General features: G+C 51.8%; 1 protein-coding gene and 1 long non-coding RNA gene across 4 annotated transcripts; one reads left to right on the forward strand and one right to left on the reverse strand.

The window, feature by feature from the left end:
- Positions 1-983: 983 nt before the first annotated feature.
- On the reverse strand, positions 984-12,519 carry LOC309608066. The gene is made up of 2 exons (XR_014232630.1): positions 10,786-12,519; positions 984-3,423 (listed from the first exon to the last, which is right to left on the reverse strand). It is a non-coding gene; the product is annotated as an uncharacterized lncRNA (long non-coding RNA).
- C2CD4D (C2 calcium dependent domain containing 4D) lies at positions 7,574-10,011 on the forward strand. 3 transcript variants are annotated; one of them, XM_082347054.1, is made up of 2 exons: positions 7,574-7,955; positions 8,763-10,011. In XM_082347054.1, exons 1-2 carry the CDS (start codon positions 7,951-7,953, stop codon positions 9,898-9,900), a joined length of 1,143 nt encoding a protein of 380 aa, XP_082203180.1. In that variant the 5' UTR covers positions 7,574-7,950; the 3' UTR covers positions 9,901-10,011. The 3 variants fall into 3 exon arrangements, with proteins under 3 accessions (XP_082203180.1, XP_082203181.1, XP_082203182.1); XM_082347055.1 differs by having other exon boundaries at positions 7,574-7,779; XM_082347056.1 differs by lacking the exon at positions 7,574-7,955 and adding an exon at positions 8,073-8,141.
- Positions 12,520-13,961: the final 1,442 nt, after the last annotated feature.

The raw sequence follows: 13,961 nt of genomic DNA on the forward strand, positions 1-13,961 counted from the left end.
AAGGCGAGGTCAACAGTATCAAATGCTAAATAGAAGGCAAAGTAGATGGGAACTAAAAAGAGGCCTTTGGACTTGGCAGAGAGGAAGGTGGTGGTCTTCTTTGCCAGGAGGTGGGAACAAAATCCAGATTATGGTAGATGAAAAAATGAATGGGAATGACAAAGTGAAGCTAGATGATTCTTTCTAGGAATTTTGTTGTTGTTGTTGTTGTTATGTTATTTAAAGAAAGAGATTTGAGTATATTTATAAATTGCTTTGGAAGGAGCCAGTGGAGAGAGGCTGAAACCCTAGGAGAGAGAGAGGTGTCATCCAACAGAACAGCTACCTGGTCTTAGAGATGGATCCAGAGCACAAGTGGAGACAGGAGTCACAAGACAGCATCAACATGACTCTGAGACCAAAAGGAAGAAGTGGGGGGGTACAGAGCAGGATGGAAAGTTGCCGGGATTTATGCCAGAGCACCTCGACTTCCTCAGTGAAATAAGAGGCAAGGCCATCAGTGGGGAAAGAGGTCCGGAGGAAGGGCAATGATTTGGATAAGCCACGGTGGGGGTCAGGAAAACAAACTGACCAAGTACATGTGGGCTGAGGCATGCTGAAGGCCCAGCTGCTGGTGAAAAGCAGGTATCTGGAGTGGCACCAACCTGGAGTGAAAGCAAGGTGTGAACCAGCCAGCAAGACCCAAGGGCAATGGCGGACGAGTCAGGTGAGCACAGTGGTAAAGGAGGGAAAAGAGCAATATGGCTGGTGCACATTTCTAAGGAGGAAAGGTTTGATGTGAGGGGGAAGAACAATGGACTGGAGGAGGCAATGGCCACCCAGGAGAAGCCTGTACCTCCTCTGGGCCTGCACAGGAGAGGGCTGGGAAACTGAGCAGCTTCCACAGGGATAGGCAGGATTCCATCAAGGCCAGTAGGTGGAGGGGATGTCCAGGAAGAGGTCAAAGGTTAGAGGAGTTTTACCAAAGAGTGAGAGCTCCAAGAGACATGTCATAAAGGATTTTATTATTAGGTATGGTAATGCCAAATGCTGAAACAGATAAACCTTTATGTCTCCATAATCTAACCTGTATCTTAAATAGACTGTACTTTTCACTCACACAAAGTCCAGTTTTTGGTGTCTAGCAGTCATTCAGGAACCTGACTGACAAGCATGATTCAACACATGATTTCCAAAGTCATCCTGGGTGTTGACATCCAGTTGCCAGAAGAGAGAATAACAAGGGAGGTTTAGGGGGCCAAACCTCAAAGTGTTTCCTCAGTCACAAGACCCCACCAAACTGCAAGGGAGGTTGGCTGGAAAATATGATCTAACTATATGTTGCAGAAGAAAGAGAAATAGGTTTGGTAAGTAGCTAGCAGCCACTGCCTCAGTTTGAAAGGAGGATAGGCAGAGGAGGGATGGGTCTGTGTCCAAACCCTCATCCTAACAAGTGAAGAATTCAAGTTCAGGCCTCAGCTAAGATTCCAGGACCTGGGACTAGGGCTGGGGATTCAGGGGGTCAGAGAGAAGGCAGTTTTTGTGGCATGGAACAGGGTCAGAGAGTTGGACACAAATTCAGCAGTGGTGGAGAGGTGGGTGGATCAGGTTCTCTTTCTAGTAACTAGACCACACACTTCCTAAGCCATCAGTCTTGAATAACGAGCAAAAGATTGGTTGACATGGATTTGAAGGCACTTGATCCAGTGCCCTCCAAAAATGGGAGACTTACTAGAGCCCATAGCCAGAAATCTTGTGGCAGCCAACTATGCCCTCCCCCATATACTCACAGAAAAACTCTTTCTCCTGTGCTTTCACAGTTGCCTTTGATAACCTATTAAGCCCAGAGTCTAAATCAGTGCATACCAAAAACATATTGTCCTTTATTCATGGTCAAAAAGGACCTAATCTTCATTTAAACACTTCCAAGAGAAGAAGGGAAATATGTTCTATCCTTCCTATGCAGTCAAAAAAAGGAAGGAAACCAAAACAGTGGTACTTGGAAACTCAAGTACAGCTTGCTTCCCTCTTCTCTCGTCTGGAAACTGGATGTCAACACCCAGGATGACTTTGGAAGTCATGTGTTGAGGATTTCAGAGGTTGGATGCACACTGTCACTTCTCTACTGGGGCCAGCTTCTAACAGAAACAGGCAAAAGCTGGAAATCTACAGAGGTAGGAGGCTCTCAGTCAAGGCCCCACAGCCAGGCTGGGAGTGTCAGCCTTGACTGGAGAAGGCCAAGTGGGCAGGCAGGGATCTTGGTAAGGGGAATGAGGTCATCAGCTGCTGGAATACTTCTCTAGTGTCGAGGGCTCTGACAGATGCCTCTCTTCTCCCAGGAGGCCAAGTATTGCAGCTTTCTAGGCAGAAACAAGGGGAGTTTCTGCCTTCACACTTTAAAAACCAATTCCATGTGTAGTGCATTCATCTGGAATACAGCTACTACATAGGTGGATGGGGTAGAATCCAACAGGCCATCCAGGCAAATGTGACAGCTTATTCTGCTTGAATCAGCTTATTCTGCTCGAAGGATATGTGTTCTCCAAATGTCTGAATCAAGTGCCAAGAGAAACCAAAGAGTGAATAAGGCAATTGTAAGACCAACCAGTTCCAGAAGGCAAGGGACATCAATAGTTCATACCAGCTCTTAAAGAAGGGGCCCCTAAGGTCTTCCTGAAACTAAGACCGCAGAGTTAGGTCATTTATCACGGGTCCTAGGTGAGGAGCCAGAGCTGCAAGACACAGTATATCACCAACCCTATCACCTGCCAGCACCTGCAGTGAGCATTGGTGGCCAAGTCATGCTGCCTGAGGCCACCGCTCAAGGACACAGGACAATTTAGCCGAAAAGCCCAGGGAGTCTTGTAGCAGTTGTCTGCCGACCCTGGAGGAAAGGTCTGTCCCCTCTGTGTCTCTTCATCTGGCTTGAACCCAGGAAAGCACTCGGTACTGCCCAGTCCTCTAAGTGTCCCTCTACAATGAGAGGAAAAGGAGGTCAAGGTCCTGGGTCACCTACATAGTTCTTTCTCTTTTTCTTTTTTTTAAAGTAAATTTTATTTATTTATTTTTGGCTGCATTGGGTCTTCGTTGCAGTGTGCGGGCTTCTCATTGCGGTGGCTTCTCTTGTTTGGGAGCACGGGCTCTAGGCGCACGGGCTTCAGTAGTTGTAGCATGCGGGCTCAGTAGTTGTGGCTTGCGGGCTCTAGAGCACAGGCTCAGTAGTTGTGGCGCACGAGCTTAGTTGCTCCGCAGCATGTGGGATCTTCCCAGACCAGGGCTCAAACCCATGTCCCCTGCATTGGCAGGCAGATTCTTAAACCACTGTGCCACCAGGGAAGCCCACCTACATAGTTCTTGAGTGGCAGCAATGGTGCTGGAAGAGGTGAGGAGGCCACATCCCGGGTCCTCATTCAAGGGAGAAGCTCTGCTCAATTATGAAGACCCCTGGGGTACAAGAAAGAACAGTGCTCTTTAAGATAGAAGATCTGGGTTCTAGTCTCAACTCTGCTACTGTTTGGCCATCATTGCTTTTTGGGTCTGTTTCCTGCTCTATAAAAATGAAAGAGTAGATGAGGTGATCTCCAAGTTCCTGGTCTGATGTCTTATTGTTTGGCTACCCAGTGTGTCAGTCATTTGCTTGATTGCTCTCAGATCCCCACCCTTCCCCTACTCTGCCTTAGACTGCAGAGGGCTAGTGCTTACAATCTACATTTCCCAGTCTCCTTTGTCATCTGGCTTTGGAAGGCTCTGGTGGCAGACTGGAAGGTGGGAAATAAAGAGATGTAAGGGTATTTCTCCCCTTCTCTGTTTTGGGAGGCAACTCAAGTAGTGGCTGTGTCTCCATGGTTACAGATCCTGCTAGACAGCCTTCACCTTCCTATTTGCCTTTTTTGTTCTTCCACCACCTTGGTAACAAATTCCCTGTGTTAAACTCCCTCTGTTGAACCATCTAGCAACTGCTGTTTTCCTCACCAGACCCCAACTAATACAGCCAGGTTGTGGATTATCTGCAGTCAGTTTTCAATCCCACTGCTGTACACCCTTATGTGCATCCTTAATTTAATATCCACCAAGAGAAGGAAATGGAAGGCAAGAGAAAGGAGGAAAATGAACTGTCAAAGACTGAGCATAATCCTGGCTAAATCCAAATCTCTGCCCGTTTTCCCCCAGCACACTGCACAGCTGAACACAGCTGGAGAAAACCCACACAACCTTGCTGTCCGGTCTCACTTTAAAGTCTAGATCGCTATCCTAAAGTGGGCCCATAATACTGCCCTGCAGTCATCCTGCAGTTTCCTAGATCATTCACTCTCCTGCTTTCCTAGGTGACTGTTTCATTCCTGGTCCTCTCTACTCAAACGCCTAGCACCACCTCCTCCCCCATCATCACTCTCAGTTAAAGACCTTGCTTCCTGTTTCACTGAGAAATTAGAAGCATTCAGAAAGAGCAAGCTCCCACTACCACATCTCTCCACCTACTACCTCTACCAATTTATTCTACTTCCCCTCCAGTAGCTGTGGGTGAACTGTTCACACAGCAGGCAGGGGACCATCCTTAGCTCTATTTCTTATGCGTGACACCTATTTCTTCTAGTCTACTTGGCAATATTGCTCCAAATATTCTCCTTTCTCTCTTCTGCATTATCAGTTTTCCTTTCCTATTTGATTTTTCCCATCAGCAAACATACCATATTTCTGTCATTTAACATTTTTTCTCTTGATTCTACTCCCTCTCTGGCCACTGCCCCACTTCTCCCTACTCTTTTAGCAAACTCTTCCAGAGAGTTGTCTTTGCTCTCTTCCTTCTATTCTTTCTCAAGCCCACTCCAATCAGGCTTTTGCCTTCACCACTCCATTGAAACTGGTCTTGTCAAAGTCACTAATGACTCTGCAGTGCTAAATCCAACGGTCAACTCTCAGTCCTTATTTTATTGGACCTTCCCACAGCATCTGGCACAGCTGGTTCCTCCTCCTCTCCCACTCTAACTGTTGGGCACTCAGTACTCGGTCTTTGGATCCTTTCTCTTTTCTACCTTCAGTTCATCAAATCTTGTGACTTTAAATTCCATCTACATTTCTCTTGGTGCCCACATTTATACTTCCAGTCTGGGTCTCTCCTCTGAGGTCCGGATTCGTATATCCAACTGCTTACTCAACATCTCCATTTAGATGTCTAACAGACATCTCGTTTAATAGATCTAAAACTGAGCTCTTGATATTTCCCCCTCTCAGTAAATGGCAACTCCATTCTTCCAGTTGTTTAGGCCAAAAACCTTGGATAATTCTTTCTCTTAAATGGGGATGGATCCATCGGGAAATCCTACTGACTCTATCTACAGAATATATCCAGAAACTGACTACCACAACACAAATCCATGCCCCAATCATCTTGTGCCAAGATTATTTCAATATTCTCCTGTCTGAGTTCCCTACTTATGGCCTTACCCCTTTTATTCTATTCTCAACGCAGCCACCAGAGCAACCCTTTTAATGCATAAGTCAAGTCATATCACTCCTCAGCTCACCACAAGGAGAAGCTAAAATTGTTACAAATGCTACAAGTCCCCACAGAGTCTGGCCCTGCTCTCTCTGACCTCACTTCCCCATCACTCCTTCTGCTCCAGCTACACCGGCCTCTTTGCCTCCTTGAACACTCCAGGCACACTTCTGCCTCAGGGCCTTTGCATTTCCATTGCTTCTGCCTAGAATGCTTTTCCCTCAGATATCCTTCCTCCTTCTTTCATATCACTACTGAAATGTTACATTCTCAAGGTGGCCATCTTTGACCACACTATTTAAAATTGCATGCTCTCCTGACACCCTCTATGATCCTCCCCTAATTTAATTTTCTCCCCAACAGTGATTTCCATCTAATAAACTGTATTTTTTACCCAGTTATTTTTGTCTGTGGTCATTCTTCCCCCACTAAAGTATAAACTCCATCTAGCCAGAAGATTTCTCTGTTTTCTCACTGCTATATCCCCAGAGTGCAGTATACAGTGCCTGGCACATAGTAGGTAGTCAATAACTATGGATGAAGGAATGAATGAAGCCACAGAATCAAACTTCCTTAAATCCTACCCTTCCTCTGGACTGCTTATCATAGAAGACAAAAATGTCCTTATTGTCAAGTCAGATTGAAGTGGGGTTTCTTTTCATGTACTTTTAGCAGAAGTCAGCCTAACTGATGCGCACTTGTGATCTTATTTAATCTTCATGCCAACTCTGAGAGTTAGGTATTTTCTCTCCATTTTTCAGATGGGAAAGGTGAACCCCAGAGAGATTAAGTTACAGGCCAGAGGTCACACAGCTAGTAAGTCCCAGAGCTCAGATCCCCAGCCCACCTGACTGATGCCACAGCTGTGAGTTCTTGGTTGCAGCACTCCACACAGACCACCCTCCCCAGAAATGACACCAGGGCTGAGCTGAGTCAGCAGCCACAGGACTGGAGGGTCTGCGTGCCGCCAGGGATCTCCATAAAAGAAACATTTGCTCCCCCAAAACCCTCAAGTATCAGATGTCAAAATAATCATCTTGTTTCCTGAATTTCACAATTTGTCTTGTTGCTGTCATTATTGCCTGTCTGCTTCCCCATTCTATGTCTCCCCAGCACTTAGCACAATGAAGGGATAAATGAACTAATTCAGACACAATTCTGCTTAATACCATTCATCCATTCAACAATCCTGATTGAGCACCTGCCTTGTTCTAAGCACTGTCTTTGTGATGCTTACAGTCTGCTAAGGGAGGAGGACATTAAATAATCACAGAAATAAATCACAGAAACAAACAAAAACAAAACAGAACTGTGAACAGTACCATAAAGGAAAAGTATGGGATGCTGCGAAAGTAGACAAGAGAACCCCCTAATTTCAATGGGAGCGTGTCAGTGAGGGCCTCCAGATCTGAAGGGTGAAGGGGAAGTGGTCCTAGAAGAGGAAATAGCTTATGCAAACATCCTAAGGAGTGAATGAAGGATAGTGAGTGTGCCTGGAGTACAGCTGATGGTCTCATCTTGTCAGTGGTGGTCTGTGTTTCCTAGGATCTGCCTTCAAGGAGGGGAAGGAAGGGGGAGACATCCTCCATGTTTGCAGTTTAACACACTTCTGACAAGGATGGGGGGCGGGTGGGCACAGCCTGACTTTGACTCACTGATGGAAACAGCTCTGTCCTCAGTGTCTCTATGTCCAGAAATTTCGAGCTTGGTCCCTTTTCCCTGATCCAGTGTAACTGAGAGAACCAGTCACTACAGATAACTCTGTCTGGGAGCAATTGGGATGTCTCCAAAACTGAACAATGGGGGCCAAGGCAGGATTCCAGCAAGGAGGGCTTTGCAGAAGTTACCACTTGTGTGGCAGTGGCTGTGGCTTTCACCTAGGAGGGCTGGGTGGGGCCAGTGTAGCATTAAGGGATGGAGGCCACTGCCCACTAATGGCTGTCTCCCTTTTCACTGCAGCCCTCCCCAACTCCCAAGCAGCCAGGGCCCAGCAGAGAAGGCCCCAGGGCACAGGGCTGGCTTGCTGCTAGCAACCTGAAAGAAGGAGTTAAGAAGGACGGGCTGATGGCCGCAAAGACAGAGCTGTGTTTACCCAGGAAAAGAGGTCGTACGTAGGCAACGGAGGCCCCTGCCAGCTCCTCCCAGGACTGGGCTGGGGTAGCAGGCTGGAGAGGAAGCTGCTCGCCTCCGGGCTCTGAACGTCGCCGGCCCACCGGTGAGGCCTGCACTCTGGGCGCCTGACCGAGCCTGCTGCCGTGGGCTCAGACTCCCAGGCAGAAAGTCGGAACATCGCGCTCCCTGAGGTGCGGCGAGGGGTTGCGGTAAGGGCGCGCTGGCGGCGGGGCCTCCCGGAGTCAGCTCAGGGGGTGGCAGAGGATCAATGCTGCCTTTGTGCTCACTGGTTTCCTAGGGAGAAAGGGAGTGGAGAGTGGGAGGGGCGGCCCAACGGCTGGGCCCGCGCTGCAGAACTCGGGATGCTGTAGGGCTGGGACGCAGGGAGCGGAACAGTCAGGGCTTTAGGAGGGGTGGGATTCTGTGCTCCCGAGATGTGCGTCTCCTTGAACCGGCCCTAGGTGCTCGCAGGGCAGCAGCAGCCAAGTGTGCAGCGAGTCTGCTTCTGGCCTGGAACGACTCGGGAAGGCGAGGGAGGAGCAAGAGGAGGCAGGCGGGGCTAGGGCCGAAGGATGGCTCAGCCTGGAGAAGCTTGCGGTGCCGCCGGGGAGTGCAGCCTGCGGGGATGGGGTGCTGCGGAAAGGGGGGTAGTCCCAAGGGGCGCCAGATCAGACATTGGAGGAGAGCCTTAGTCTTCTGGAATGGGCATGGGAGAAGGGGGTGAACCCTCCAAGGGCCGCGGTGTCTCTTCAGGGGGAGAGTGTATATGAGCGGGGGTTCCGAACCCGGGTCGGTGTCTGCGGCTACAGACCTTTTGTTAATGAGGGTGTTACTCTATTCTCCTAATAGGAGTCTAGGCTTCTAGTGGGTGTGTTAGGCCTTCTAACTCTGAAGTGGGCGTACATCTTCAGTACCAGCGGGAGCAATGGGAGAGCCTGCGTACTCGGATGTCCGAGGCCTGATCCGAAAATGTGACTGTCTAGCCCTGGGCTCCCTCTATTTCTCCCCGGACCCCCAGACTGTGAAGCCCTTTGTCCCTCCCCATCCTCCCCCGACCCCGCTCAAACAGGGGCTTGTGCACCCCGTGGGCCCGTAAAGAAGGGCACGGCGGCAGACCACCCGGTGTCCGTTTGCAGCATCACCCACCTTGGACTTTCCTTCTTTCTTTGTGCAGGCCTCCACCTGAGACGCTGGGTTTGGACCGTCTCGGCCTCGTGGAACTCGGCCTTTCAGACCCCCCACCCCACCGCATGTGGCTCGTGGAGAAAGCTGGCTACCAGGTGGGGGCCGCGGAGCCCAGGCCCCGGTGGGCGCCCTCCGGCCTGTTTCCTAAGCGCCGCACCCCGTGCCCGCTGGCTCGCGCCTGCCCCAACGTCCTCACCCCCGATCGCATTCCGCAGTTCTTCATCCCGCCTCGGCTCCCCGATCCAGGCGGCGCCGAGCCCCTCAGCGGGCGCCGCGTGGGCGGGCGCGGCCTCCCCGCGGCCTGTTGGCTGCCGCACCTGGCGGGCCGCGAAGGCTGGGCCTTCCTGCCCGAGAGTCCGCACACGCGCCGGCGCGAGTCTCTGTTCCACTCGCCGCCGCCCGCCCCCGCCGGGGGGCTGCCCCCCGCGCAGTGCAGGCTGCACGTCTCCTCCCCGGACCTGCGCCTCTGCCGGGCCCCCGACAGCGACGCGGCCTCGTCGCCCGACTCGTCGCCCTTTGGCTCGCCGCGGCCAGGCCCCGACCGGCCCCGGCCGCCCAGGCCGCGCTCGCTGTCCCCGGAGGAGGCGGGCTCGGCCGACACCAGCCCGTACGCGCCGCGCCGAGCGGCGCCGCCCAGGCCGCCGCTCTTCCACCTCGACTTCTTGTGCCGCCAGCTGCGGCCGGCCAAGGAGAGCGTGCTGCGCCTCGAGCCCCTGGGCGGTCAGCTGCGGCTCTCCGCCGAGTACCAGGCCTGGCCCGGGCGGCTGCGGCTGCGCCTGGTGAGCGCCGAGGGGCTGCCCGGGTCGCCGGCCGCCCCCGGGAGCGGCGGCGGCGGCTGCTGCGTGGTGCTGAGGCTGCGGCCGCGCGCCCGGGCGCGGGGCCAGCGGAGCCGCGTGGTCAAATGCAGCGCCAACCCCATCTTCAATGAGGACTTTTTCTTCGACGGGCTCGACCCGCCAGACCTGGCCGCCCACAGTCTGAGGGCCAAGGTGCTGGACAGGGGAGCAGGCTTCCGCAGGGACGTGCTGCTGGGGGAGTGTGAGACGCCCCTGATTGTCCTGCTGCCCCCCATGCGTGATGGGCCAGGTCCCGGAGCCTCCCTGGCGCCTGCCCATCTCAGCCTGTAGCCTGAGAGACTGTCTCTTCCTCAGGAGGACTCCACCGGGTCTGCAGTCCTCATTCTTTCCATCTGCCCGGCATGTATTTATTTTTGCTAATAAAATATCTGTTTGTCTCTAGCGGTATCTCTCCCACTTGTTGGCACCCTACGCTCTCAGATCTGCAGCCTACCCTCCTCCCTCTGCCCTGGCCGTACACGGGATGGAGGAAGCTCATTCAGTTGTCTGATTTGGAGCAGACCTTAAGCAGTGGTTCTCAAACTTGAATGAGCATCACAATAACCAGACATCAGAAATCCTGGATGAGCTTGATAAACATGCAGAAAGAATCCTGGGCTCCATTCCTGAGAGACCCTGACACTAGTTCAGTAGGTCTGGCCTGAGTAGGTCCCAGGTTCCCTGTTCAACAAGGTCCCTACCCCTTCAGGGGGCCCTCCAATCACTGAGTCACTCCAGAAAAAATCTCTATGACTGAAACCAGCATAAGCCACCTTCCGCTGGGGGTTCCTTGGGGCTGCACAGGGGAAAGCAGCACTACCCCACCCATCTACACCCCCCCCCATCTGTTCTGAAGAGAGATGAAATTTCCGTGTCTTGGGAGTGAGTCAGTGGCTGTAAGACTAGCACACTATGCCTTTAGGTTTCCTCTCTCTTGCCTGTCCCTTCCACACCTGTGCCACCCTTGGGGGTAAAGCTGGAGCCAGGAGCTAGAACAGTGCCTGGGTAATGAGAGACCAAGATAGAATGTCCCAGGGATTGAGGTCCTGGGGAAGGAGGGGGTCCCACTGGACTGTGAGAGCTGTTCTCAGGGGTGCCCTGAAAAGGCTACCCCAGTGAGTAGGGGCAGAATGTGGAAAATGGATAAATGTAGGTCACATTGTGTTTACCTCCTACCTGAATGTCCCTGACGTCAGCAGTGACCTTCTTCTCTCTTCCCCACCTTCCCTGGAGCTGGTTCCTCTTGGCTCAGGCCAGGCTTGGAGGAGGAAAGAAGGGAGGGGGAGAGGGAGGGAGGAAGGGAGGTGCTGTGCCAATCCAACTTCTTTCTCCCTCCCCCTTTCGCATTTTGCCCGGTGGCCCTAAGCAGGGCCAAGCCTGCTGGATCTAGATAAACCTCAGCATGTGTAATGCTAGCATCACACACACACACAAACACACACACTTGCATTCAGAGCACCCCTCGGTTCCTTCTCCCTCCCCTGATTAGGTCCCTCCCCACCCCACCCTCAACCCCCTAGGCCAGGGAAATCTTGCTCCAGATGTCCACTAGGTGGTAGCATTGATCAAATAATATTAAGTGCTAACAGCTACGCCAAGATAATCCCCACGCACGGAACTGTTCCAACAACTTGCCAACAACCCCATTGAGGGTTAAGTACTATTGCTAATATTTTTATCCAGTGTGACCTTGGGTTTTACTCATCCAGTGAAGGGTAGAACTAGGATTCAAACCCAGAGAGTCTGGCCTTAGAATCTGGGTTCCTTTTTTTTTTTAATAGTCATCTTTTATTTATTTATTTATTTTCATATTTATTTTTTTTTGGCTGTGTTGGGTCTTCGTTTCTGTGTGAGGGCTTTCTCTAGTTGCGGCAAGTGGGGGCCACTCTTCATCGCCATGCGCGGGCCTCTTCACTGTCGTGGCCTCTCTTGTTGCAGAGCACAGGCTCCAGACGCGCAGGCTCAGTAGCTGTGGCTCACGGGCCTAGTTGCTCCGCGGCATGTGGGATCTTCCCAGACCAGGGCTCGAACCCGTGTCCCCTGCATTAGCAGGCAGATTCTCAACCACTGTGCCACCAGAGAAGCCCCCAGAATCTGGGTTCTTAATCACCTCACTATAATATCCCTAAATGCCAGCTGCCACCTCCCAGTCAGATCACTTCCTTCTCCAGGATGATAGCTCTCCAATCTTTTCGGCCTGTGAAGTCCACCCATAGGTCCAGCTCTATCCCTAGTACTGTCCTACTTCAGTCCCAAATCCTCCCCTAACAACCTTTGGTGAGTAACTGGATTTGATGCCCATTTGAAAGTAGCTGGAAAGAGAAGTAGAGGCCATTTACCCTTCATTCATGCAGTGCTTCAACAAATACTTAGGGAAGGCCAGGAGGTTCTGGGAATTGGATACAGCAGTGATCAAAACAGACACGGGGATCAGACAATTTACAAAATGAATAAGTAAAATGTAGAAATGTTACCTGGTAATATGTTCTAGAGAAAAATAAAGCAGGAGAAAGATTAGGAAGGGAGTCAGACAAAGAGAAGAAAGGAAGATTGTAAGAATGGAAAGAGGGAGGGAGGGACAGAAACATCACTTTTTAACCACAGTACTTTGTACCAGTAGGTCCTGTACTTTATTGTTATGCCAGTTAATCATTGCAACCACTCAGTAAGGCGGGTACTGTTACCATTTTACTGAGAAGATAGATCAGAGAGGTTAAGTAAACTTGCCTGAGGATCAGCCCTGACTGCAGGGAAGTTTTAGGACTGTGGCTCCATCCAGACCTCCTACCTCACCTGCCATTCAGAGGAGGCCCACAAGGTGATAATTCAAGTCCACTCCAGTCAGGAGCAGTTCACTCAGTATCCACAGCTGTGACCCTCCCCCTCCCCACACCCCCCCCATGGGGACCACAATGTCCCTGGAGGAACTTCCAGGCTAAACTAAAGCCACAGAAGCACGCCCTGGGGCAAATAAGGTCGTAAGAACCCCTCCTGTGTGCAGACTGCTCTGGCCTCAAAGCGTGTTCACAGACACAAGTCTGGACAGATATTACTGTCCCCTTTTTAACAATGTGGTAATTGAGGACTAATAGTAGGCTACATTCTTACCCGTCTTTCGGCTCCAAAAATCAGAGCTCCTGCTTTTCAACCCTCCTTGCTACGTCCAAGTCTAAATGACCACAAATGTTAATTGACAGATGAGTGCTACAGGCAGGGTCACATGGAAAGTTCAGGGCCAGGAGCTGAGGTCAAACTCCCACTGGGCCCTCCACCCACAGTGGCCTTTGTAACAGGAAAGGGGAGGGGTGGTGACTGTGAGATCTACAGATGTTTATAGAGCCGGAGATGTCCTTTTTTTAATGGCTGAGGGGACTGTGCCCCCTCCCTGAGTCACTCCAGTGGGTTGAGGTCTCCCCAGGCATGGACCTCGTAGGAAGGACACAAAGGAAGGTGTTCCTAATCACTGGATCAGGCCTCCCAGAGCGGGTGGCCCTCGAAGGATGGAGCTGAGGTGGTATATGGCATGCAGGCTGCCCAGGCCCCACAAACTTTCCACCTTTACACCCCAGGCCCTCCCAGGAGGGGCAGGCTTGCACGAGCTTTAAGTGGTTTCTGTGGTCTAGGGGGTGGAAAGGAAGGGAAGAAGAAGTTGGTGACTGCTCCCCAGTTCCAAGCCACCCCCACCACCACCCTCCACGCCCCCAGGCTGCTTGCCCCTGGCGTTCAGATTCCCCTGATAAGGGAACTTGGGCAAGTGGTGGGTGAATTGATTCTCTGATCCCTATCAGCCTCTTCCTTGCATAAGAATGTGAGAATGTATTTGGGGAGGAAATAACCACTGCCCTGCTCTGAAAGGACTGATTCCTCCAGAAAAGCAGCTGTGATTAGAGCAGGGGGGAGGAAGTGTAGGCATGAGGGGGGGGACTTCCCAAAAGGATGATCAGGGTACCTACTTGCCCCACGGAGAAAGAACACCAGCCATCCATGCTTAGGGTAAGGAAGGCGTAGAGATACGAGAATGTCTGGGAAGCATGAGACTAGCTTAGACCTAGAGGCCAGGACCCTGTCTTCCCAACCACCAGTCACTTCCTCCCCACCTTACACAGTGGCACGAAGTGGCATGGCTGAGAGAGGCAGCCAGACCTACCATATCTGGGGTGGGGAGGGCTGCCTGGCACGATGCCAGAGCCAAGTGCCCATCCCCAGGCGCTCTGCACGGCCTCTACTCCATGCCCATGCTTGGGAGGTCAAGAAGGATCCTGAGGGACCCAGAGTCACAGAGGAAGAGAGGCTTAGAGAGGAGAAAATAGAAAGAGGGATGAGCTACCAAGGCACAGAAAACAGAAGAGCCA

Source organism: Balaenoptera borealis, assembly GCF_965194805.1.
Source record: "Balaenoptera borealis genome assembly, chromosome: 1".
Taxonomy (NCBI): Eukaryota; Metazoa; Chordata; class Mammalia; order Artiodactyla; family Balaenopteridae; genus Balaenoptera; species Balaenoptera borealis.